The sequence below is a fragment of the Lemur catta genome, chromosome 4 (assembly GCF_020740605.2).
Source record: "Lemur catta isolate mLemCat1 chromosome 4, mLemCat1.pri, whole genome shotgun sequence".
NCBI classification, from domain to species: domain Eukaryota; kingdom Metazoa; phylum Chordata; class Mammalia; order Primates; family Lemuridae; genus Lemur; species Lemur catta.
Window position 1 is genome coordinate 75,255,968 of NC_059131.1, and position 26,421 is coordinate 75,282,388.

Below are 26,421 nucleotides of genomic sequence, written 5' to 3' on the forward strand. Positions count from 1 at the left end.
TGTAATCCAGAATATTGGGAACAAGTTCTTAAGCTTGAGTTTACTTGTCACTGGTGTTTGCATGTGGAGGGATACAAAAGTTTATGTTCTTGTGACAGAAGCAGCTATGGTGTTCTATAAAACAAATTCCAATGAGAGCTTGAATATGCTTTATAACAATAATATCCTGGATGACAGGGAACTGCAGCCTAGAGGAGTTAAATAAAGTAAAAATAAAAGAAGAACCAGGACATAAGCCACGAGTGTGGGAGGGGTGAAAGGGTTTTTACATGGGATCAGGAGCATCTTGAGTCATAGGAGAGCTGGCCTGTCAGTACATAGGTAACTCCAGAGAGTATGAAATGGAAAGAAAAATAAAAGAAAGAGAAAAGTAGGCGAGGGTAAATTAAAAAAAAAAAGGGAGGGATGAGAAGAGAGACTACTAGAATAGGTTTGATGACAGTTGTTCAAAGTTTAACAACTTTGCATTGATTGAAGAGTACAGGATAAAAGTTTTTGTTCTGAAAGTTAAACTCACCATAAATGGAGAATCTTTATCTATTTGGCCACTGACATTTCAGAAAATAAGAGTTCCTGAATTACATAGACTAATTTTTATATTCATGATTAATTTGTATCATACCTAGAAACAGCCTCCCTTCCTCCTATTCTAAAGTTGCTTTTGGCTGAAACATATAACTATGTACCGTTTTTTGGGGGAAACTTTTCTCATGTAGGATTCTATTTTAAAACTCATTTTTTATTATAATTTCAGGTAATGCTTTCAATTACATGCTTTCCCTCTGAAAATCTTAAACATTTTAGAAGTCTGAGATTATACCGATAACTGGGATTATGTGAATCTCACCTGTAAATCATAGAAATCATGTACCTGGAACTAACTCTACATTCTTCACTTGGAAAGGTTGAACAAATTGTGATTTGATATTTTCAGTTTTCATTAAATAGATTGATGTAATAGATTTGTAGCCAGAATTATGGAAATTGCAATATTGGACAAATAATTTAAAACAATAAAATATAATTTAATGAAAATATTTTATAAATTATTTCAGAGATTATTTCCCCAGTTTAAAAGCAACAAGATAAACTCAGTTGACAAATAATTGTCAAATAGGAAGAATACTCCAGCAGTAGTTAATTCAGGAAGCCCATGGTACTGAATATTTTCAAAGAAAACACAGGATTTTTAAATTTTTTTCTTTCATAACTAGTTGGAAAGTATGGAGATATCTAGGTTTTCAGACTTGGGAGAAACAAGAAAAATTGTTGGTGTATTTGAAAAACTGGCTGTTGTAAAGTCATGCTATTACAGTCTGTCAAAACATGAGGGGTTTGTCTCTGCTCGTTAAATGTGTTGTTGTGTTACTCGGTCTGGTTCATACACTGCCGGGTGATGAGGATGGCTAGGTAGGTCTGCATGTTTGGCAGTGTCCTTGGTCATGTGATTGTTTGCCCTCTCCCTGCCTCCTCAGTGTCTGCTTTGATATGGATGTGCATGGAGCACATCGTCCCTTATCAGTGGGTCTACAGGCTCTTTGTAAAAAAAAAATAATAATAATAATTCACATTTACTGCTATCTGCAATGTTTGTCTGGATATTAAAAGAGGTTTCCTTATAAATGTACATTTGTTCTTTTCTGCATACTGTGTTCCCAGACCGCGTCTTCACTTAGAGTGTGCCTGTTTTCACTGCTTGGCTGACCTAATACTGACCGCCCCCTGTTTGCATTCCGCCTTTGCCAGTTCCTGCTTTGGATTTGGTATTGACCAGAAAACCCAGTTTTATGCAGAACGCATTGAATGTTTTGTGTTTTGTTTTCTTGTAAGGTACAGTGGTCCCACCTGGCATCTCTCAAGAACAATGTTTCCCCTGTCTCGCGATCCCATTCCTTCAGTGACCCTTCTCCTCCCAAATTTGCACACCACCATCTTCGTTCTCAGGACCCATGTCCACCTTCCCGCAGTGAGGTGCTCAGTCAGAGCTCTGACTCTAAGTCGGAGGCGCCTGACCCCACCCAAAAGGCTTGGTCTAGATCAGACAGTGACGAGGCGCCTCCAAGGGTAAGGAGCAGAAAGACAGACGTGTGCTGCTTTGTCCTTTCTGTTATTGTTTTAAAGGATTATTTATTTTAATTATGGGTATGGTGACTTCACCAGAATTAAAGGGGCAATGAAATTTCAAAGGAAACTTTTACTGTGAGGAGAAAGTTCCATAGTTAGGCACTTATATTACTATTTAGCCAGTGGCCAGTTAGCTTTTTATTTTTGTTGTTAACGCTGCACTTAAATGTAAGGTAGAAAAATGATGAAAGAGTTACTCTATAAAGAATATGGTTCTTGAACAAATTCATAACTTATTTTAGCAGTTTTCTTATAAGTTTATACAGAAACTGTATGTTATTTTGCAACATTAACCAATGTCAAAATTTTCAAAAGAAGATCTTACAAGGAAAAAAATTAATAGAAATCTCAAAGAAAATGATTTTTTTCCTTCTTAAATTGAGGTTTTTGTTTTGTTTTTGCAACTATTTAATGGTGACATTAAACAAAAGGGCACATTTTAGTTTATTTTTCCTACATTTGGAATTTGCTTCCTCTGAATATTTTCTTGCTTCTTGCCAGTCTTTGCTTCTCGCTGATCCATTTGTAGGCCATTGTTTGGTTTCTTTGAGCTTATTTTTCTGATTCTCACATTATCTTAGCAAAATGCTTTATATGTCCCCTGCTACCACACTTCAGTCCAAAACATCATTTAAGTGTTTTACAAGAGTATAGAAAAGCTGTTTCTACTGGCTCCTTAGATCCTGTGACTAAGTTTTCTCTCCCTGTCGTAAGAGTGGAGGAGGGGAAGGAAGGATGGGAGCAGCTTGGCAATAGGAAGTCCAGTGTAATTAGGACTGCTGCAAAAATATATATGTTTTGGTGGGGAAATCTTTTTTCCTTCTCATATTTTCGATAATTTAATTGCTATATTTTTTACCTAAAGGTTCCTGTGAGAACAACATCTCGTTCCCCTGTTCTGTCCCGTCGGGATTCCCCACTGCAGGGCAGTGGACAGCAAAATAGCCAAGCAGGGCAAAGAAACTCCACCAGGTAAATGACAGGTGAAGGTTAACAGGTTTACTGTGAAGTCTCCCACAGTCTTATTTTGTCTGTTCTCATAAAAATGCCCATAAACACAGATGTTCTGCGATAAAATCCATTAACATGAATAATAATCACATTGATGTGTAGTAAAAAGAGGGTTTGGATCTGAATTCATATTGTAGTAATTTTGAAATTAAAATTACTTGTCTCTTGTAAGAGTGAGTGGAAGGAACAGCAAGGAAGGAGTGGAGGAAAGACTGTAAGAGAATTGTAATCTAAGGGAGTTTTTTATCTAAAGCATATTGTAAGACCTTTGGAATAATGTAGAAATCATGGACAGATTACTAAAGAAAGTCACTGGTTGACTGACAGTCTGCAATAAATGAGTGAACTAACCAAATAATATTTTTTTAGATTCTAGAGCTGTTCTGTCCACTACAGCAGCTATTAGCCACAAGAGGCTTCTTAAATATAAATTTAACTTGAAGTGAAATACAATTAAAATTTCATTCCTTAGTTGTACCAGCCACATTTATTTCAATTGCTCTATAGCCACATGTAGCTAGTGGCCATGACATTATACAGCTCAGATATAAAACATTTTCATCATCCTGGAAAGGGCCATTGACCACCACTATAATAGGGAAGAAAAGATCATTATGTTGAACGTTTGATAAATTCATTATCACTGAGTCTGTATCAGTGATTATCACTGACTTAGCCTTCTGCTGTGGAGCCTTGGTATAACTGAAAGTGGTCAGATAGATAACTCAGAAGCTGCGAAGAGCCCCTTAGCACTGCTAATGACCAGGGTTCCGTTCCTAAGTCTGTGTCATTAAATCTTACTTAGCAAATGTGTGCTGGAGTTTTTCTGTGGCAGGAAATCCATCCCGGCCTGTGCTTTCCATACCATTTCCAACACAGCTCATGCAGAGGAATATCCTTTGTAAGTGTCAGTTTTTGAGAGCAGCAATGGGTGGGTGAGAGCAGCAGCCTAGAAACAGATACAATTTTGTGTGTAATTGTAGAAGTGGAATGTTTTCATAATATTAAGAACTGAATTTATAGCTGTGACAGAAATGGTGATACTTTTAGACTGAACAATAGTATTGCATCTCAGACCTGAAAAAGATTTTAGGTCTGCTAATGGTAGGATATCATTTAGCATTTTTGGTTTGTTAAGATATCTGAGATAAAATCCATGGATAATATCATTATAACTTTTGGTGAATGTAATGTTAAATGCTGTTTGTAGGCTATTTTTCTCATCTCTGCATTTCAAAGACATAGAGTGCACACATCCTGCGTGTGTTTATAATTTGGTACTGCATATTGGGGTGATGCATTAGCTTTTCTCTCTTTTTCTTTTCTAACAGCAGTATTGAGCCCAGGCTGCTATGGGAGAGAGTGGAGAAGCTGGTGCCCAGACCTGGCAGTGGCAGCTCCTCAGGGTCCAGCAACTCAGGGTCCCAGCCTGGCTCTCACCCTGGGTCTCAAAGTGGCTCCGGGGAACGCTTCAGAGTGAGATGTAGGCTGCCTTTCCTTTGCCCTTTCCCCATTAATGACTTTGGGCTATGATCAGTAGATTGGAAATACTTCATCACTAAAAAAGACCTGTGGTTTACATACAGCTGCCTGTCACAAAACCAATGTTTTGGTATAGGTTACTAATGACACTAATAGTCATTATGATTTTAATCATAAAAGAGTAAATTTTGAAAGCTTTACACATGCCTAGCACCCTGAGCAGTTTACAGCTTAGTGCAATTAACTGACTTGCCCAAAGTAATCAGCTAGATATCTGAGCTAGAATTTGAGCCCATTTCTTTGAGTGTGGACTCCAGGCCTATACTGTCATCAGTATTGGTTATGTCAGCCTACTCATAATAATAGACTAGTTGAATATTCCCTCTGCTATATTACTGATAACAAGGTATCACTTGTGAACCTCATGTTAAGTAGAGTGTGATGATGGAGGGTTCTAAGTACGGAGTCAGAAAGATTGCCAGAGCTCTCCCAGGTCCCCTACTTTGCCCTGGAGTCCAGCCCTGCATGTGGAGACCCTGCCACGACTAGGGCTGAGAGAAGTAGGTGGGGGTGGGGGTGGGGGCTTGGACAGCTTTGTGGCATGCATCTATATGTTTATATGTATCTGCCTTTCTTGTCTCTTTTGAACCCAACAGCATCATCCAAGTCTGAGGGCTCTCCATCTCAGCGCCTTGAAAATGCAGTGAAAAAACCTGAAGATAAAAAAGAAGTTTTTAGACCTCTCAAGCCTCCTGTAAGGATAGCCCAAAATTGTCTTACTTATTTCACGCTTGAATGAGATCTTTCTGTTAAAAATATGTGGTTGAGAGGCCTGCAGTATTTTCTGTTGGGCCCCTTCACAGATTTGAGGAATTCTAAGGCATGACTTAAACCACAGACACATCTGTGCACCCTCCCTTAGTCATCTTAGTTCCTGTGTAAAATCCTCAATAGAGTGAAACCTTTTTTCTAGTGCTTCAACCATGCGCTTTGTGTAGTCACTTTACAAAGAAACAGAACAAAGTGTGTTTTTTATTTAGTGAAATTTCCTTCTAAGGAAACAGATACTTTAAAAATACAAAAGGAAAAAAATCTTGTTTATCTCTTTGCTTGACATTAACCTTTACTTATTCTTGATGAATTGGGCATTTACAACACTGGCTTTTGGAGGAAATTTTTTGAAATCCCTTTCTTAAACTCACCTGTTGCTTAAATTCTGCCTTTTGGTACCTGGGGTGGTAGTTGTGACTGCTTCTAGTACTTCTCCTTTAACTCCTCTTGTGTAAGCCGACCGTGTAACTGTGTGCAGACTGTGGAATTTTAAGCCTATCAGTTTTAATTTCCTGCTTGAACTGATTTCTGTACTTCTCTCCTCTCTTCTTCTTTCTACCATGTTTCCTCGTACTGTGCATTCATCAACGATGGCTTCTTGGACTCCATGAAACTGCCACTGGACTGCAGGGCGAAGTGGTAAGCCCCACCTCTGAAAAGTTCAGTATCAGAGCAGCACTGTGTCTGCCGGTAAACTCAGCTGGTACCTGAGCTGCAGTCCTGCTCCCTATTCAACTTGAACTCTTAAACTTTTACTTCAGTTTTCATAACACATGGCATTTGCTGCATTTATTATTACTCTTATTAAATATAGCTTTTTTGACTAACCATTTTAAAAGCTACAGCTGTAACCACAAAATAGCAAGACTCAAAGCCTAACGCTTGATCACTGTTATTTCAGAGGCTCAGGCTCAAAGAAAAGAAACATATTCTCAACTGTGAAGACGAAGAAAAATTATATCAGAACTGCTAAAAATAAGAGAGAAAGATAGCTACATAGTCTGCTTTTAAAAAAGTTATTACTTTTAAATAAAATTCCCAAATAGATGAATTTGGGAGTTTCATTTGAAAATATGAAGCATAAACAATAATCATTCCTGAAAATTATATTTGGTGGATTGGTTGAGTCTTAAAGTATCAGAATATAGAAGAGGTAAAGGGAAATAAAGCTCTTTGAATAAATTTTACCATGGATTTCTTTTTCTTTCTTTCTTCTTCTTTCTTTTCTTTCTTTCTTTCTTTCTTGTCTTTCTTTCTTTCTTTCTTTCTTTCTTTCCTTTCTTTCTTCTTCTTTCTCTCTCTCTCTCTCTCTCTCTCTCTCTCTCTCCTCTCTCTCTCCCTCCCTCCCTCCCTCCCTCCCTCCCTCCCTCCCTCCCTCCCTCCCTCCCTCCCTCCCTCTCTCTCTCTCTCTCTCCCTCCCTCCCTCCCTTCTTTCCTTTCCTTTCCTTTCTTTCCTTTCCTTTCCTTTCCTTTCCTTTCCTTTCCTTTCCTTTCCTTTCCTTTCCTTCCTTTCCTTTCCTTTCCTTTCCTTTCCTTTCCTTTCCTTTCCTTTCCTTTTCTTTTCTTTTCTTCTTTCTCTTTTTTTTTTTTTTTTTTTTTATGAGACAGAGTCTTGCTCTGTCACCCAGACTGGAGCGCAGTAGTGCAATGACAGCTCACTGCAGCCGTCAACCCTTGGGCTGAAGTGATCCTCCCACTTCAGCTTCCTGAGTAGCTGGTACGATAGGCACATGACACCATGTGTAGCTGATTTTTAAAAAATTTTTTTGTAGAGGTGGTGTCTTGCTATGTTGCCCAGTCTGGTCTTAAACACCTGGACTCAGGCAGTCCTCCCACCTAGGCCTCCCAAAGTGCTGGGATTATAGATGTGAGCCACCACCTGCAGCCTACTGTGGATTTCTTTTCTTTCTGATGTTCACATTCATTGGTAGTATTACAGGGAAGTAGGGGTAAGGCTTGAAGGAGGGGCTGCAGGGAAGCCCACCTCCTCCTGCCCACCATACATGCGGGTCACCACTTTCTCTCTTTATGTCTCATGAACCTTCTTCATGAATGTGGCAAATTATTAACAGTCAGTGAAGTGATATGTGAATGGTATATACTGGTGCTCACTTCACTCTTCTTTTACTTTTCTGTAGGCTTGAAATTTTTAATAATAAAAGTTGGAGAAACATGCTTTCCCCCCCTACACACCAAATAACTTTAAATCAGGCCTGTTTAACTAGAAGCTTGCTTTCTGGGTAGTCCCCTTAAAAGTAGACTTTGTCATATGTGTCTTTACAATAAAGCCCAAGGATCTGTCTGTATACTTTTGTTGATCTAGAATTTTTTCTTATATTAAAAAAAAACACTATCAGCTTATCATAAGCAGATTGTTACTTTTTTATTGTTGTGGAATTTGTATGCAATATCTTTGACTTTTTTTGGTCTTTTTTATCAAGAGCTATAAGAGCTCACCTTCATATGAAACTGGTAAATATTCTGCAAAACAGTTTTATAAAACTAACATTGTGGGCATTTATTGATAGTCACAACACTCATTCTTTCCTGTTTTCTCCTGCTACCCCTTCTCCCCGCCTTACTGTCTCTTTTCTGTCCCGTGCCTTAGGATTTGACTGCACTGGCCAAAGAGCTTCGAGCAGTGGAAGATGTGCGGCCCCCTCACAAAGTGACAGATTACTCTTCGTCCAGTGAGGAGTCGGGGACGACAGATGAGGAGGACGATGATGTGGAACAAGAAGGGGCCGATGAGTCTACCTCTGGACCAGAGGACACTAGAGCAGCGTCAGTCCTTGATCTGTTTTAGAGAGGACGAGAGTTTCTCTCTGAGCCTTTTTCCCCCTGGGAACCAGATGGGTTTTTTTTTGTTTTTTTTAAATCTGTCACATGATTCCATGAGCATTAACATTTAGTTATCCTGAATTCAGCAGCAGGCAGCCTTTGTGTTCCTTCCCCTTCTCTTCCCCCAGTATCCCAGTGTATACTTAATTTTTTCCTTTTAATTCGAGGATATGATGGAAATATCAGTGTGGTATAGCTACTTTAATTAGTCATAAATCATTGTTCTAATTTTTTGCTCAGAGACAAGCTGCACTGGAAGAAAATTTGTTGTTAAAGGGAAAAAATGAAGCACTTGCTTTTTTTGAGGAGACCTTTTACTTGTAGCCTCATCTCATCTTACAACCTTGAGAAGGTGATCTTCTCGACTTGGAGGTTAAGGCCCTTCATTTCTGTTTTTTTTTTCTCCGTAGGTCATCTCTAAATTTGAGCAATGGTGAAACAGAATCTGTGAAAACTATGATTGTCCATGATGATGTAGAAAGTGAACCAGCCATGACCCCATCCAAGGAGGGCACTCTAATCGTCCGCCAGGTACCTGTGTCTTCTCTCTGTTGTCAGAGGCTGAGCTTCTCCTGTAGTCATTAACCCACTTGCTCATTCACTCACTCATGCTGTTTCTACATCATCATCTGTTTTCATGTTAACAAGTCCCAGAGGGTAGAGTGTTGAGTGTTGGGGGCTAGGGAGGCAGGTGTGTGCTGCATGCCCAGAAGGTAGCACGTAGTCCTCCACCCCACATCGCTGCTCCTCTGCATGTCTGCGGCAGCCCTCATTCAAGCACCGCACTGAGTCTCACAGTCTGTGTCTGAGCAGTAGAAAAGCCACAGGGAGCCCTTAGCAGGCTTGCAGAGTGAGGAAGCCAGTCTGGTGCGGCAGCCACAATGGCCCTGCAGAGCGTACTCACTGCAAGTGTCTGAAGTGTTGCAGCAGGAGCGGGCAGGTCGGGCAGGTCAGGCAGGGCGAGCCTCATTACAGTCCCAGAGACTTGGAGAGCCAAAGGGTTGGGAGGTCATTCTTCTGTGTTGCAAAATGTTAGTTTTCTCACCTGTTGAGTAATTAAATGTGTGCCACCCAGATGTGCTCAGTTTGGATCACTAAGTATTATAACTGTCTGTAAATTTCTTAACTTAGACTTAATTAAAGTAATATGCTTCTCATTTAAATAGAACAGGGCACCTATCTAGTATTTTGGACTTTGCCCTGAGTGTGTTTCATGCTATGGCAATGCATTTGGATGGAAAGTAGGAAGAACATGGAAAAGACCAGGATTCAGAGAAGTCATGGGGTACTTTCTAGAACTTTAGACAGGAAGATTTGAAAAGAAAAATAAAGGGGTAGTGGTTTTGGTAACAAAAGCTAGTACAACAGATAGACCACACTAAATCTTCACTAATTGAATTGTGTGGCCACCAGATTAGGTACTTTGAATTCTGTTGGCTCAACTTAGGCATTTGGCAAGGATGTATGAGCAATTCAGGCTAATTCCTTTGGTTTTTCCTGGTAATTTAGAAGAGTTTGAAAAGTCACACAGCACCTTAAACAAAGTAGTTATCAGTAGGGTTGTAGGCAATTTCAGCAGCGCTTGAGCGAGACAAGTGTGCCTGTTTTTTCTACAGAGTACAGTTGACCAAAAGCGTGCCAGCCATCATGAGAGCAATGGCTTTGCCGGTCGCATTCACCTCTTGCCAGATCTCTTACAGCAAAGCCATTCCTCCTCCACTTCCTCCACCTCCTCCTCCCCATCCTCCAGCCAGCCGACACCCACCATGTCCCCACAGACACCCCAGGACAAGCTCACTGCTAATGAGGTATGTCTCGCACCACAGCTGGCTGCTTTCCTGGGGTTAGACCAGCACTGCCTAGGAGCTAGTTTGCAAAGGAGACCTTTCCAACACCCTCACCCCTTCCCTGCCCACCCTGCTTTCTCTGTCACCTGTCCTTTTTCCCAACCCCAAGTAACATGTTTCAGATCTGCATACAAATCCCTTAACTCTAGATCAACTTCCCTCCAAACTTGCCAGTTCACTGTTTACTTGTCTCTGGATAAGTATAGTTGCATGGCTTTCTTTATTCAGTTTATTTTTTTTTAAATCTAAATAAAATGATTGCTGTGTTCTCAGACCTGTTATGTATTTGGCATGAAATTCTTATAGTCATGTGTGGATTCTGCCTTTTTCATTCTTTTTATCTAATAAATAAAGTATAGGGAAATTTGGTTAAGCAGACTTGGACTTAACTGGACAGACTTCTTGTCCTTAACAGGAATGAAATATCTTTCAAACCAGGGCTGGATTTTTTTTTTTTTTCCCTTTCTGAGGGGGTGGTTGTTGATTAATCACTCTTATTTGTTTTCATCAACCTTGTGAAAAGGGTGTCTTTCCTTGAAAGTCACAATCACTCAGAGTTTAAGAAGCCAAATCCTTTTTGGGGAAACCTAGAAAATTAGGATGTTAAGCAAGAAGGACAAGAATCTGAGAGCATATTTAATTTAAGATTTTGTATGAGAAATCCTGTGTTCTGCTTCAAAGGCTTGGCTGTGGTGCTTAGTCTGGGTGCTAGCTGGATGATTCTTTGTTCTTTGAACAGGGTTATGCCCCAAGTGCAGTGACAGAGCCCACCTTGAACACTCTGTATTTAATTAAATAAGTGATTTGATTCCACATGAGGCTTGGTTTAAATGCATTCATCTAACGGTTGAGGGAGGTCGAAACTGATGTGTAGCTTCAGCCTATCTTGTTAATGTAAACACTTAACTGACTGCCCATTCCTACTTTGGTTCTCTTGTTAGAAGGAATCAGAAAAATCCTCTCTTAAGGAGCAGGGGCAAGTCAACTTCTTCCTGGATAGCCTCGGCATCAGATTGATCATTGGCTGAAGTGGCCACTGACTCAATGGGACAGGGAGGGAAGCCTGCCAGATGGGGAGCTTAGAAGGGCCTGGGTTCTCAGACACAGTGACTTTCAGGTGCCCACAAAAGGGGTGAAATGCTATGGGACAAAAACACTGGATTGGACATGTTCTTTTTTCTCCCAAGATTTATATCCCACCTACACTCACATTCTTCCTTATATTTATATTTAATTTTTGCTCCATTTTGCTCTAATGTACTGTATTTTACTATAACCCTTAACTCACTAAACTGGCAAGTTTACTTATTTTTTCTGTTTGTTTTGTTTTTAATTGTCATTACATTTCCACTTAACAATTTGTTTCACTTTCTTTGTGTTTTTTTGTCTTAAGTTACATTATTAACCAAACACTTGCACTCTTAAAAGTTCAAAAGGGTATGCCTTATTTTGTCATTTGCACCTTTCACTAATGAGCTCCTGTTTGGTATGGGTTTAACGGTGATGCACCTAAAATAATGGTAGCCAAAGCTTCTGTAGCTTTCTGGCAAGAGGCTCAATTTAAAAAAAAAAAAAATTTAAAATTTGCCAATATTCCAACATAGATTAACTTTTCTGGGTAGGTGAGTAAATTCAGAAACTGGTGAATTGAGATTAAGACATTTTAGACCTCCTTTAGGAGTTTTCATTATAATTATTTAATAAAAAAAAAAAGCTAGGAGCATGAAGTGTAGATTTTATTGGTAGCTTGCAGCATCACTGTCTTAGATGAGCAGTGTGTCTGAGAGAGATGTGGCTCCTGCAGTGGTTCTGGATGGAGCGACACCTGTTCTGGGGTGTATGTACTGTGCCCACATGGAAGCTCCCTGCAGAGCATTTCTGGGGAATGATGCAAGTGATACGGGGCTTTGTATTGGGAAATAGTGCAGTGTAGAAGTGAATTGAAATGTTTTTTAATGTTCATTTTAAAAAATGTCATTTGTATTAATAAAATTGAAATTTACATTGCAGACTCAGTCCGCTAGTAGCACACTCCAGAAACACAAATCTTCCTCCTCCTTTACACCTTTTATAGACCCCAGATTACTACAGATTTCTCCATCTAGTGGGACAACAGTGACTTCTGTGGGTAAGTACAGTAGCAACAAGGAAGCAGCTGACAAACAGGACTCAGTCACATTGAGTTGCTCTGTCAGGTGGCTTAGACATGGCATGATCGGTGTTCACAGGCACAGACCTCGGGTACAAGCCCCCCATCCCACTTGCATTGCCTTATTTGCAATGAGCTGCATAGTCAATTTCCTTTTTCCATATACATTTCTTACAGATTTCTTCTCCTTAACAAAGTGTTGGTTATGGCATATGAATATTCACTTGAGGTGTTGGGGAGGGAGGCAGACATGGTGTGTGTGTGCGCAGAAAATAATTTCAAATGTGTTGTGTTTCAGTGGGGTTTTCCTGTGATGGAATGAGACCGGAAGCCATACGGCAAGATCCTACCCGGAAAGGCTCAGTGGTCAATGTGAACCCCACCAACACTAGGCCGCAGAGTGACACCCCAGAGATTCGTAAATATAAGAAGAGGTTTAACTCTGAGATTCTGTGTGCTGCCTTATGGGGTAGGTGTCTTTCTGCTACTCCAACTCTTTCATTTTTATTCTGAAGGGTGCACTGGTCTTTTAGAGAAGTACTACTTTAAGTAGTGTGGGTATATTTTTGAGGGGCTGGTGATGGGATTGAAGATATCCATGATGCCCATCTCCTGTAGGCTGAGTGGCGCATTAGTGGAACGGTGTGGGATGTGTGTGTATTTGCACCCCTTTCAGCAATCAAATATTGGAAAGCATGACTAATGCCCATTTCTTCATGTAAAAAAGAAAAGTGGAAAGATGGAACAGGTACTTTGTTTCTGTGTATGGGGAGAACACTGAGCCCCTCACCTTTCCTCTCCTCCCCCTTCTCGACTTCTCTGTGTTGTTGACTGCTCTCTTCCCCTGTCAGCAGACCTTGCTCAGCCTCTCTCCCAGCCTCTCTGCCAGGGGTTTTGGAAGAGTTGTCTGTACCTGTGGCAGACACACATGCTTCCTCTGTGACCCCCTGAGATCTGGATTTCTGCCCTTGTCTCTACTGAAAGATTATTTTAAAGCCCCCAGAGATCATACCATAGGGCCTTTTCTTTATTAACCTCCTGGGTAAAGATAACCTTAGCAATGTGGTGACTGTGGGCATCACACGAAAGCAGCAGGCACAGCATTGTCACCGGCACGTTGCTGCTGTTCATTAACATCAGTGACTGCCACTGGGGGGAATGGAGCTTCATCATTTTTGTTTATTTAATTAAAGGCCTTTCATGGGAGTGTTTGTATCATCAAAAATTATGCTATATTTGGTGTAGAGATAGTGTTAAATATGTCAATTCTTTTGAAACTGATAATCCATATTAAGCAGGTGATGTAATTTTTATCCAGAATAGTTACACTTGGTAATAGTCTTATTTTATATTCCTCAATGTCCTGAAACGTGTTGGGCCCTCTTCTATGTGCTATTAACTGATTTTTTATTAATTAAAAAGATTTCTAAAACCTTCTTTTCCTAATTAACTTCTTTAGTACTTCTAAGAAAAATAGGAGAGTATCTGGAACCTATGTTTTTAAAAATGCAATGAAGCTTTCCATTTTATTATTATGTTAAAAGAATAGATAGGGAGATGACTTAACGTTGAAGTATGTTTCTATAAGTCAGTGTATTTAAGATGCTTCTTGGGTAGGGACACACCAGTGGTGGATTTTCTTAAACTGCTTCTTAAATAGTAATCATTAGTTACCTTGTGAGTTAAGTTAAAAATAAGCCTCTTAAAGACTTGGACTCAGAAAAGTTAAAAGATACACTATGAGAGCTGTAAGCCCCAGAGGAGGAGAACATTCAGAATACATTATAAATACCATTATTTGGGGATGGAATTCACACATAGATTAGTTTTTTTGTATTTCCTAGGAAATGTTTGCAGCAAGCATTCTTTCATAATCATGTAATGACTGTTGTTCTGTAAATTGCTACATATTTATTTTTTAATAAGGCAGTTTTATCCTGTTGGAGCCAGGATTATTTTAGCACATCTTTTTGAATATGATTTTTCCATTCTCATGTTTATATTGAGTTATTTGTACTTCCTATGTAGAGCTTTGCCTATAATATCATATTGATCTTAGAATTTAAGGTTTTTTTTTTTTTTTTTTTTGGAGACAGGGTCTCATTCTGTTGCCCAGGCTAGAGTGCGGTGGCACAGTCACTGCAACCTCAAACTCTTGGGCTCACGAGATCCTCCTGTTTCAGCTTCCTGAGTAGCTGGGACTATAGGCATGCACCACCATATCCAGCTAATTAAAAAAAAATTCTTTTGTAGAGATGGGGTCTCACTGTGTTGCACAGGCTGGTCTTGAACTCCTATCCTCAAGTGATCCTCCTGCCTGGTCCTCCCCAAGTGCTAGGATTCCAGGCGTGAGCCACCGTACTGACCTTAAAGGAAGTTTTAAATTGTGTAGAGGTCTTAGCCATTTCTCCTGTTGACCTACAGAGGATTCCTGCAAACACAATTATAATTCTTAGTAGAATGATCAGGGTAGGGGACCCTATTATAAGCATTATTTAATTATATATAACAGTTGAAAGGTTAAAAAGCATATTTATAAAAAATTCTTGAAGCATGGAACACAGTTTTTTCCTAGGCCCATAATTTCCGAGGTGGTTACTTTTCAGTGACTGTGTCTATATTTTTTTGACTGTTAGCACTCATAAGTTAATAAAATTATACATTTCTTGGAAATATATCAAGGAGAATTAGAAAGTAGAATATAAGTGCGAAAATATCTGAAATTTTTATGCGAAAAGATTTTTCAGCTTTATCTGTTATTCCTTTATTCTTTCTCACTGTAAAATTTTGACGTTGATGCTTGCATGCTGTTTATTTTTGGAAACTATAAATAATAGGATTTCTTCGCAAGGTTAACATTTTGTGTAGTTATTACCGGAGTCTTGACATAGCTTTTTTCCTAATCTACTTGATATTGAAGACTGACCAGGAATATATTGAAATAGTATATAGAATGGAATCTTTGAAATGGGCTGTTTGGCAGTGGCTCTGTCAGTAAATGTCGTTTCTGCAAATAACTTTTAAGCTGTTTAGATCAACTCACCTAGGTGTATGCAGGAAAAACACTAAGCATAATGTTCAAATAAATTCTACCTCGATACAGACACAGTCAGGGCAAAATGGTCAACATCAAAAATAAATTATATGAAAATGAGTATAACATACTGCATACATTAAATATTAATTTTTCTTACACTGATAATGAATCTGTTTTTAAATTGTACAGCAGTTTTTTTCTCTTAGCTTTAAGTCACTATCTGACAAGTTTGATAGTTCTGTTAAAGAAGAAAGCTCACAAAAACATAACGGCTTACTTTAAGTTTAAAAAGTGTAAGGCCATAGATGCTAATTCATGCCGTGATGTGACCTGATTTATAAAATGTCAGTATCATCCACAGCAGCGCTGTCTGTTACGGAAAGCTGCAAGCCTCGTGTAGCTATTTAAATTCAAATGAATTAAAATAGAAAATCCATTTTCTCAGTTATACCAGTAACATTTCACATACTCAGTAGCCACATGTGGCCATTGGCTAACGGACAGCACAGATAAAGAACATTTTAATGTCACAGTAGAAAGTTCTGAAGATCTTAATTATAGATGATAGAAGAAACCATAAGCATCTATGAGCCTTTTTCCGTATACTGTACATATGATCATTTTGGGGAACTCTTGTTTACGTTTATTTTAAAGATCACTCTGGATGGGAAGCAGGGAATGCTCAGGCCTTCCCTTTTTCCCCAAATTCCAGGGGCTTCTTTCAGATTTTCTGAAGCTATTTCATAGAGCTGTGCTAGACTCTGGCAAACTGTCTTAGATAGCACCAGACAGAGAGCCTCTGTGATGAGGTGGAGGTGTGTGCATAGGGATGCTCTTGTAAAACGTGCACTGTTTCTGCAAGGGGAAGATGGCATTATGTGTTGAGTAGTAGATTGTCAATGGGGGACTTTTATCAGGTAACACTATTAATCAGAAACTATAGCTGTCTATCCCTTGAGTTCATAAGGATTTCTTTACATTTTTTACGTTTTCTGAGGACTACAGGGGTGGTATTGTGATAGTTCAGAGCCTGTGGTGCTTTGGCATGTTTTTGTCGTCTATGTGTGACCTTAGTCACTGCAGTTCTCATTTGAGTTTGCATAGCAGTGACAATATATATGTAAATTACAGGTTCCCCACTTTCCTCCAGGACCCCAAAATGAGCTTTCAGTTTCCTCACAAGGATCGCTTGAGTAGACATTGTCGTCTAAATGTTGAGGTGATACCCACTCAGTGTGGCACAGGGACGGAGCTGAGAGACGGCTTTAGGAGGGCTGTTGTCTTGTTGCCTTCACAGTTATTCATTTCAGATTCTCTATATATTGGGCTTGGGTGGGTGGGTGTGTGTACACACACATGCCATGATATTCTTCCCCATCATTCCATCTACCTGGAAATATTAATTAATTACTTTGTAAAAGCACATATACTTTATTCCTTGTGTCAGTGAGTTTATTACCCAGTTTCGGGAATCAGGGCAAACATGTATGTGCCCAGTTCCCTAAGAGTATAAGGTAATCGGTGCTACATGTTGCAAAGGCAGTTTAGGTAATGAAGATTCTCGACCAAGGAACCTAGAACATTTGGGGAAATAAGTGAATGATTCAAGAGGGAGAAGTAACTTGGCTCAAGGGGCAGGGAGTCTTGAATGCCAGTCTGGGGCTTTTGGAACATCTACATAGGGTTTGTAGTTTTTGAAGGTACGGCATGACTCAATGAGTATTTTAGGGCAATTAGTATTGATTGGATATGCAGTCATGAGGAAGTAGAGAGAGACTGTTTTAGCAACCTTAATTAAGGTCTCTATCCATCAGTTACAGGGTTACCAAAGCCTGAAGAATTCTGAGAGCAGCAGAAAGGGAAAGGAGGGACGGAGAAGAGGGGGTCTTATCTGGATTTGGTGGCTAGTTTAGCTGATTTTGCAGAGCAGCTGTGGGAGAGCGTGGTGCTGTTGATAGAAATGGCAAAAGTCAGGAAGCTGGTTTCAGTAGAAATCTGTAGTGGGCGGAAAAGCAGGGAGGTGTAGTATGGAATTACGGTTTGCTGGTTCTCAGGTACTGCTCAAGCACAGGTGAGTATGTGTCATCAGACAGACAGCAACAGAATTGTCTCTTTAAGAAGGCGGAGAAGGTTCATGGAAACAAGGAAGGGGACTTCACACCACAGCAGAAGAGAAGGAAAACCGTGACAGTACATGGTCAGAGAGTGAGGAGGTTGCGTGGGGAGGTCACAATATTTTAATATTCCTAAAAAAATTGAGTAACAGATGAATTGAGTGCAATTGTTTCTTGATGGTGGTGAAGGGTGGTCATTAAGAAAAGCTTAAACTGAGTGATAGATGCCAGATCACAAGCTGTTTGTTAAGGGTTTGAGGAGGGCCCAACCAGTGAAAACAGGTGAAGGAAGCACAGGAGACCATGGTGTCACACGAAGGTTTGTTCAGGTGTGTAATGTGGCTAATTAGATGCTAAATCTGTAAAGCCAAGAAATTGTTAGCTTACAACATTCTGGGGCAACTGAGGAAGAACTGGAAACTGATGGCTTTTTAAGGACGTGGAGGGAGTGAGGCTTCCTTCTTCTTCCCGTAAGGATTAAGGAACTATGGCACCATCATGCCTGTGTGGTGATGTGTTGCAGGTTTGGTTGCATTAACCTCTGACTATTCAAAGCATTTCTTTTTCTGGGTGACTTAAAGAAGCTGCACTTTTTTCCAAATAGATGATGTTATTCTTTCCATACAGTTTGGCTGTTTGTCAAGCATAGCATAACATTTGGGCTTTTCTCTGTTCCTGAAATAGGAGTGAATTTACTAGTGGGTACAGAGAGTGGCCTGATGCTGCTGGACAGAAGTGGCCAAGGGAAGGTATATCCTCTGATCAACCGAAGACGATTTCAACAAATGGATGTACTTGAGGGCTTGAATGTCTTGGTGACAATATCTGGTAAGTGTTTGTCTAGTAAAGCAGAATATATGACACTGTTTAAAAATATTTAAGCTTTACACACTAAACTTTAGTTAGGGCATTTGTTCTCCAAGGTACTGGTAAATGAGATACGACTACATCGTGATTTTACAATAATGTGAAAGTAAGATGTAGTCAGGTAATACATTCATGCACATTTGACCCGTGACTCTGCCAGAGAACAGTCTTGAAAAGCATACGAACATGTGCTTTCTCATTGGCATCTCCCGTATGACCCACCCACTCTGCCCTCTGTTGCTGGTTAGGTTTCATTTGCCTTACCCAGTGTAAGACCTGGGTCCTACTGTGTCCACTCCCTCCCACCAGGCTTTTACATGCAAAAGGAACTATTCTTTGTGATTATTGTATTATATTTTTTATTCTTGTGTCAATTAATATTTTACTATAAGTTTCTTCTTTTTAAAAAGAGCATTTTTCTTTGTAGTAGATCATTAAATATGAAATGTCAGATTTCAAATCAGAATTTTAGTTTATTATATCTCAAACTAGAAGCAGCACAGTTAATCAAAATATGCATCTAAACTATCAACACAGTTTTGCCATCTTAACAGTAGCTTGCTTATGCCAGCAGCAAAGAAGCCTGGAGATTGAGTGACAATGAAATCGTGAAAGGCATTTTCCACAGCTTGTTGAGAACTGAATATTTTTCCTTGCAAGAAGTGGTCCAAAGCCTGGAAGAAGTGGTAGTCAGTTGGTGCAAAATCTAGGGAATATGGTGGATGACAAAGAGTTTCCAAGTCCAGCTTCTGTAGTTTGGGCAGCATTGTTTTTTGTAACATGTGGTCTTGCAAGAGTATTGGCCTGTCTCTGTCGACCAATCTCGGCTGCTTAATCACAAGCATCCTCATCATTTCATCCAATTGGTTGCAGTAGACATCCACTGTAATTGATTGACCAGGTTTCATGAAGCTGTAGTGGATAATACCAACCCTGGACCACCAAACAGACACCATTAGCTTTTTGCAATGAATATTTGGTTTTAGACTGTGTTTTGACACTTCATTTTTATTCAGCCATCTTGCTTGCGATTGTCAGAAAGAATCCATTTTTCATCACACGTAACAATATGGTGTAGAAATGGTTCACCTTTGTATTGTTACAGCAAAGAAAGGCAAGCTTCAATGTGATTTCTCTTCTGATGTTCATTTAATTCATGCGGAACCCATCTATCCAGCTTCTTTACCTTGCCCATTTGTTTCAAGTGATCCAATATTGTTGGAATAGTAATGTCAAATCTTGCTCCTAATTCACATGTAGGTTGAGATGGATTCGCTTCCACTGCAGCTTTCAGCTCATCATCATCCACCTTGGTCTCAGGTCACCAACAGGGCTCATTTGTTTCTCACCATTATGTTAGCTGTAGGGTTTTTGTAGATGTTTCATATCAAATTGAGGTAGTTCCCCCCCATTCCTAGTTTCCTGAGAGTTTTTATCATGAGTAGGTGTGGGGTTTGTCAAATACCTTTTCTGCATCTCTTGATATGAATTTTTTTCTTTAGCTTATTGATGTGAATTTGTGGCTGTGTTTGGTCAACATCATTATGTTGTTGCTTGTAGCTGAAGTTTGTTTCTCTTTGTTCCTTTCTATGGCTACACCACAATTTATTTACTCATTCTGCAGATATCAATATTGTTTTCTGTTTGGGGCTATTATGAACAATGCTGCTATGAATATTCCTGCTCATGCACTTGGGGGCTCATACACATACATTTATATTAGGAAAGAAATTACTGTATCATATGTGGAGTATGCATGTATCCTACTTTAATGGATATGCCAAACTTTTTAAAATGGTTCTAACAGTTTACAACACCAATTTATGAAGTTTCTGGTTGCTCTACACCTTACCTACCTTTGATGTTATCAGTATTCTTAATGCTAGACATCCTGATAGGTGTATGAAATTGTCTCATTATTGTTTTAACGTACATTCACTGTTGACTGTTGAGAGCAAGTGCCTTTCTTTCTATGTTTCTGTGAAATCACTTATTTTGCAAAGTTCCTGTTCTAGTGGCTTGCCCAGTTTTTGTACTGGGTTAACTCTCTCTCTGTTTGATTGGTAGGCATTCTTTACGTATTCTGTCTGTGAATCCTTTGTCAGCTGTTTAAGTAGTACACATCTCTAACTTGTGACTTGCCTTTTACTAGATTTAAGTCTTTGCATTGGGTGATTGATTTAACCCTTCTGTGCTCATCTGTCAAATGGGAGCTAATAGCTACTCTAGAGAGTTTTCAGATCAGATGGCATAATACATGTGAAAGCATCTTATAAACTCTATTTGTTGTATTGTTTGCAGGTGCTTGTATTGCTTTTTGGTTTATTGATAATATCCATGTACATAAATGTGAGTTCATTATATCTTTTAAAACCTTTCCTTCTAGCCCAGGCATACACCGAGTGATAATTTTGTGGGGGTTTCAAAAGTCCATCTGAATAGCTTGAATTAAGTTTCTAGTAAAACTTTGATATAAAGTGGTTCCATTAAAGGAAATGATACTTACTGTTTATGGAAGTTTCTTTTGGTTACTATTGTTATTAATGATGATACCAACTTTTGAATATGCATGTACAATATTTATATTTATTTTTCTAGGGAAAAAAGATAAGTTACGTGTCTACTATTTGTCCTGGTTAAGAAATAAAATACTTCACAATGATCCAGAAGTTGAGAAGAAGCAGGGATGGACAACTGTAGGGGATTTGGAAGGATGTGTACACTATAAAGTTGGTAAGTTCTAGGAGGGTTGTGTTTATTTCTCTAGAATTTAGTTAGGGTTCAGTTTAAAATTCAGGGATTCTTCAAAGCTTGTAATAATAAACTTATTTCTGAAACATGTGGTTGATTTTTGGTATTCTGTTTCTAAGACATTTTCTTGAAGTCTCATCTAGACATTGTCTTACTCCCTCTGTGCACCAGTACGCATAACATAGAGTTTGTTCCTGCAGCTGGCTCTGTCTTCAGGTTCCCCGGCACTGTACATCTTTTGAGTCTTTTCACCCCTTTTCTTTGGCAGTCCACATTCTTCTCTTCTGTAAGATGTGCTGCAGAGTAACCTCTTTAAGGAAGCCTTGCCAAATGAAAGCCAGCTGATTTGGAGTCCTCCCTTGACACTCAGGCTTATTCTCCATTTAGAGGACTGTGGGTCCTTGGCAGGCACTGATAGAGTGAGAGTTTGACCCAGAGGATTATGGTTTGTCATTGTGAATGCAGTGCACTGTGCAGAGCTACTGTGCTTTCACTAGTAAATGAGCCTCGCTGGCCCACTGGTGTTTCACAGCAACTGCATTGTTGTTTCTCCTTGGCATGAATACAGTGATTCTCATAAAGTAAAATCTCACAGGAACAAAAGCAAAACAATTTTTTTTAATTAAAAAAATCAATATACTGACACTGATGTTGGACATAAAGAGGAAATAATGGACCTTAGCCTAATCAAAGTTTTATGATGAAGATGGTATATTCTAATAGAGTTTAGTCTGTGGCCATGCCACCCTGAACATGCCCAGTCTTTCTAATGGAATTTAAAATAGGAAGTAGGTCTGTATACCTAAGACTGATTAATGTTAGGGACCTATTGAGTGTTGATTTTTGCTTGCATGTTTACTCTTTTTCTGCATTTATGAAAGTATTTACTATAGTGAGTTCCTCTGTGCCCCTGGGCGGTTACCATCCTTGATTATGTTGTTTATATAGTCTGTCTACAACCCTCAGCTCATCAGTAATAATGACAGGAGCCTCCTCAGTATTGGGAATGATTCTGAGTGGTTCTGGAGAGTGGTACTATCTCAGTATAGATTTGGGGATTAGGATTTTCTGTGTTGTGTTTATATGAAGTATTTTTGTTTGTTGAGGTATAGCTAAAATCATCTAAGGCTAAATTTAATAAAACAGCTCTTAACAGCTGAAATATACATGAACAGATTATCCTACAGGGGGAGCTAGAGGCAGGAGTGTTAGATTGTATTGGGCTTTTAATCAGAGCAAAACAGTAGTCAGTAGTCTTCAAGCCTGTTATTCTTACAGAATGAATCACAAGTATTTTCAGGAGATAAATGTGAGTTTTAATGTTGTTATCTTTATGGTTACCACCAAGAACAGAGAAGTATTTAAATGTATATTTAAATTAATTAAAATTAAATAAACCTTAAAATTTAGTTCCTTAGTGGCACTAGTGCATTCTAAGTGCCCACTAGTCCCATATGTTCAGTGGCTATGGTATTAGCAGTGCAGATATAAAGCATTTCCATTATGGTGGAAAATTATATTAAACAGTGCTGGTTTGGTTAGTCGCTTATAAACCTTTGTGTCTTACTATTAATGTCATTGATTTATTAGAATAGTGACAATATATGGAGTTTAACAAGGTGAGTTGTCAGGTTAACAGGTTATCTCTCAAAGAAACTGTGTATCTACATCAGACTCTAGTGAGTCATGTGTGCTCAGGGACCGTTGGGGTCGCTGTTTTAGCAGAGTTGCCTGGCTATACGGGAACCAAAATAGCTATGGGAAGGAGGCAGTTTTTGTGGGTTTTTTTTTTTTATTATTATTATTACTGTTGTTGTTTGGTTTTTGTTTTTTGGGACAGGATCTCACTCTGTTGCCCAAGCGGGAGTACAGTGGCTCAATTATAGCTCACTGCAGCCTCAAACTCCTGGGTTCAAGTGATTCTCCTGCCTCAGCCTCCTGAGTAGCTGGGACTACAGGTGTGCACCACTATGCCCAGCTAATTTTTCTTTTTTTTAGAGATGAGGTCTGGCTATGTTGCCCAGGCTGGTCTTGAACTCCTGGCCTCAAGTGATCCCCACCCTCGCCTTCCAGCCTCCCAAAGTGTTGAGATTATAGGCGTGAGCCACCCACCTGGCCAGAGGCAGTTTTTTTAATAGTGGAAAAGAGTTTTATTTTACTACTGATCTTCTGATACAGAACTTTAAGTAGAATCCTAGAAATTACTACCTATGTAGATCAGGAAATGTTCTGGAGTGATACTTGGACTTGTGCGCAGATACTTTTGTCTACTGATAGAATTCAAGACTCATGAGTATTTTGGTATTGCCTTCTATGTTCCTCAGTCCCAAGGACTAGGGACAGCTACATGGAAGACCTTGACCTCTTTCTGTGTTTCAGGAGTCTCTCGGTAGATTAATCACATCATTATTTTTTGAAGTAATACTGAATTCTTGAGTCTTTAGGGTGGTATATTTGGCATTGTCCTTAATTATAAAACACTTGGAATCTAAGAAGATTAGGAACATTAGTGAAAGTACTTGTTGATGGTATCCAGAGTATTGGAGTTGAGACCAACACAACATCCAAAAAAAAAAAGGGAACAGTTTGGATTACACATTAAAGAATTGGAAAAGGAAACTGTGAGGCATGATCTCTGCATTTTTCCCCTGCTGGTTTGGATGATTGAGTAGAAAGCATATATATTGAGTTTGCTGAAGACAACTAAAGTGATTTAGAGTTCCATGTTGATACTGACCTGTGCCTTTTATTTATTTTTTTCAGTAAAATATGAAAGAATCAAATTTCTGGTAATTGCTTTGAAGAGTTCTGTAGAAGTCTATGCGTGGGCACCCAAGCCATATCACAAATTTATGGCCTTTAAGGTAACAACACCAAGCATATTTAAAAGCAGCATCTGCCATGAATGCTGTGAAAAAGAGTTAGTGCATAAGTTTTAAAAGTCTGAACAGTTAAAATTGATAATGTAAAAGTTATGTGCTAATATGGCATACAAGTTTAGCATAAGAGAAGCCATTTCTAATGTAATGTAATAAGCGCAATTTGCTTTCCAACCCCACAGAGCGTGAGAAGGAGAGAGAGCTAAATGTTGGGCAGACATGTTGATCAGTGTGCTAATGTGGGTAACAAAGGAAAAGACAAAACACTACTTCTACCCTCCTTTTAAAAAGCAAACCTTCACCTAAAGTCATGGATGTGTATAAAGATTTAGATGTGTTTTTGATAACAGAAAAGTGTCCAACAACAACAGGCAGTTTAAAGTTGTATCTGTTCAATAGAGTACTAATTACAAATTAAATTACAAAAATTGTGAATGACACAAAGAATGTATATTACACATTAGATGGAAAAAGCAAGTTAATAATATGTATAATATTCCTTTTTTGTTTGAATAAAAAAATAGATGCAGCATCTAAATTAATGTATAAACTAAGATTGTTTTGCCATTTTGCATGTGTACAGTTTTAGGAAAGTAATGGAATGGGCATTTGTTTTAAAATGAGGATTGTTGGCTGGCTCACTCCTATAATCCCGGCACTTTGAGAGGCCGAGTGGCGGTGGGTTGGGGAGAGGGAGGATGTTGCCTGAGGCCGGGAGTCCAAGACCAGCCTGAGCAACATAACAAGACCCCCTCTCTAAAAAAATGAAAGAATTAGCCAGGCATGGTGGCGCACACCTATAGTCACAGCTACTCAGGAGGCTCAGGCAGAAGGATCACTTGAGACCCCAGAGTCTGAGGTTGCAGTGAGCTATGATGATGCCACTGAACTCTAGCGTAGGCAGCAGGGCGGGACCCTGTTTTAAAAAAACAAAACAAAATAGGTTGTTTCCATTTGTGAGTTCACACATACATGCATGGAATTGTTGCAGTTCTACCTCACATTACCTGGTGGTTAGGTTTTTAAAATAGTTTTGGTATATTTTATTCAAAGAGTAAGTTTTAGTTATTTGGAAAATTTACATTTTTGGATTGCTTATTGCTTGATTTCCCAGTAAAGCGGGATAAGTTGGGTTATTATATTTGTTTAAAAATAAATCCAAGTGTTATTGAATAAAGATAGTTTGTTCTAAAGTTACATTATCTTCTAAGATCTGGTCTTAATATCCTTTATTTACCGGGTACTGTACTAGTTGCATTTATAAGTATTGTCTTATTTAAATCTCTTCTGTTTCGTCATCTTTCCAGTCTTGAGAGCCATGGGTATTGATACTGATGAAGAACAGAGGCCATCCAGCTCGATGCAGGCTATGATATAATAGGACATACAGCCTTCATCACCATTTCAGTCTAGCCATAAAGGGTAGAGATCTTTATAGCTCAAGTAGTGATGAGGGTGGTAATAGTGATAAAATTCTCAGCAGGTGACTCCAACAATGCCTCCTCTCACTCCACTGTGCATTTGAATAGTTAAATAATAAGGACATACTATTTTACTTTACAGGTTTTTCTGATCAAGACAAACAACAGGGTAGTAGATGACAGGGTAGAATTCTTAGGCCGAGAAGGGGGGATTTGGGACCCAACTTGTGGAAGGAAGTGTCTTCCAGATACTAATTAACAGACAAAACATTTAATAATGACTTATCTTAGAGTATTATTGTTTTATGGTTGTTGCCAGTGTGGCTCAGTAATTGAATAACTGAGTATGTTGGGTCTAACTTGTCTATTTTGATCTGTTAGAAGTTCTCCATCTTACTGCTTCTCTGTTGGTTGCTTCTTTGTAGTCCTTTGGAGAACTGGTACATAAGCCATTACTGGTGGATCTCACTGTTGAGGAAGGCCAAAGGTTGAAAGTGATCTATGGATCCTGTGCTGGATTTCATGCTGTTGATGTGGATTCAGGATCAGTCTATGACATTTATCTACCAACACACGTAAGAAAGAACCCACACTCTATGGTTGGTTGACTGGCTTCATTTTGTTTTGACTTTTTTCTTTCCTCTGCTTAATGAACTAACACAAGCAGGGATTCTTCATTTCCCCTTGGTGTGGGGGTGAGTATTTAAGTGATGTGCTATTTTCAATAGCTGTATGCTTTGAGACAAGTGGAAACCCACTCTCCTGGCTCTGTGAAGCCTTCCTGAAAACCTCTTAGGCCCTTGCTTTGACTAACATGGGTTGGATTTGGGGCAGTTGCTGGCAGGTCAGAACGTCCCTGGGTTGAGAGTGGTTCGCAAATGGAGCCCACCATCCAAATATGTTTCAGGGGCCTCAAAAAATGTGAATCAGTAGAGAATATGACATATAAAAGGTAGACTTGGGGATATATATTGCATGGGTGTTCCAAAATGTTATCTAATTGCTGTATTCATCACCAGGGATATGGTACCAGTGCATTCACCAGGACAGTCTTAACTGAGTACTTT

General features: G+C 39.2%; 1 protein-coding gene across 46 annotated transcripts in view; it reads left to right on the forward strand.

Annotated features, from left to right (window-relative positions):
• The window catches only part of MAP4K4 (mitogen-activated protein kinase kinase kinase kinase 4), a 176,490-nt gene that overhangs the window by 143,733 nt on the left and 6,336 nt on the right, over positions 1-26,421 (forward strand). For 4 of the 46 annotated variants that reach the window (XM_045550258.1, XM_045550265.1, XM_045550263.1 and 1 more), the window contains 14 exons: positions 1,831-2,064; positions 2,990-3,096; positions 4,467-4,618; positions 5,274-5,371; positions 6,079-6,087; positions 8,057-8,232; positions 8,700-8,820; positions 9,906-10,097; positions 12,147-12,264; positions 12,584-12,754; positions 18,121-18,264; positions 20,902-21,036; positions 23,818-23,918; positions 25,780-25,953. In XM_045550258.1, coding sequence (XP_045406214.1) covers positions 1,831-2,064; positions 2,990-3,096; positions 4,467-4,618; positions 5,274-5,371; positions 6,079-6,087; positions 8,057-8,232; positions 8,700-8,820; positions 9,906-10,097; positions 12,147-12,264; positions 12,584-12,754; positions 18,121-18,264; positions 20,902-21,036; positions 23,818-23,918; positions 25,780-25,953 — 1,932 coding nt within the window. The remainder of the gene's footprint in view (positions 1-1,830; positions 2,065-2,989; positions 3,097-4,466; positions 4,619-5,273; positions 5,372-6,078; positions 6,088-8,056; positions 8,233-8,699; positions 8,821-9,905; positions 10,098-12,146; positions 12,265-12,583; positions 12,755-18,120; positions 18,265-20,901; positions 21,037-23,817; positions 23,919-25,779; positions 25,954-26,421) is intronic. The other 42 variants (XM_045550261.1, XM_045550267.1, XM_045550301.1 and 39 more) reach the window with 14 other exon arrangements.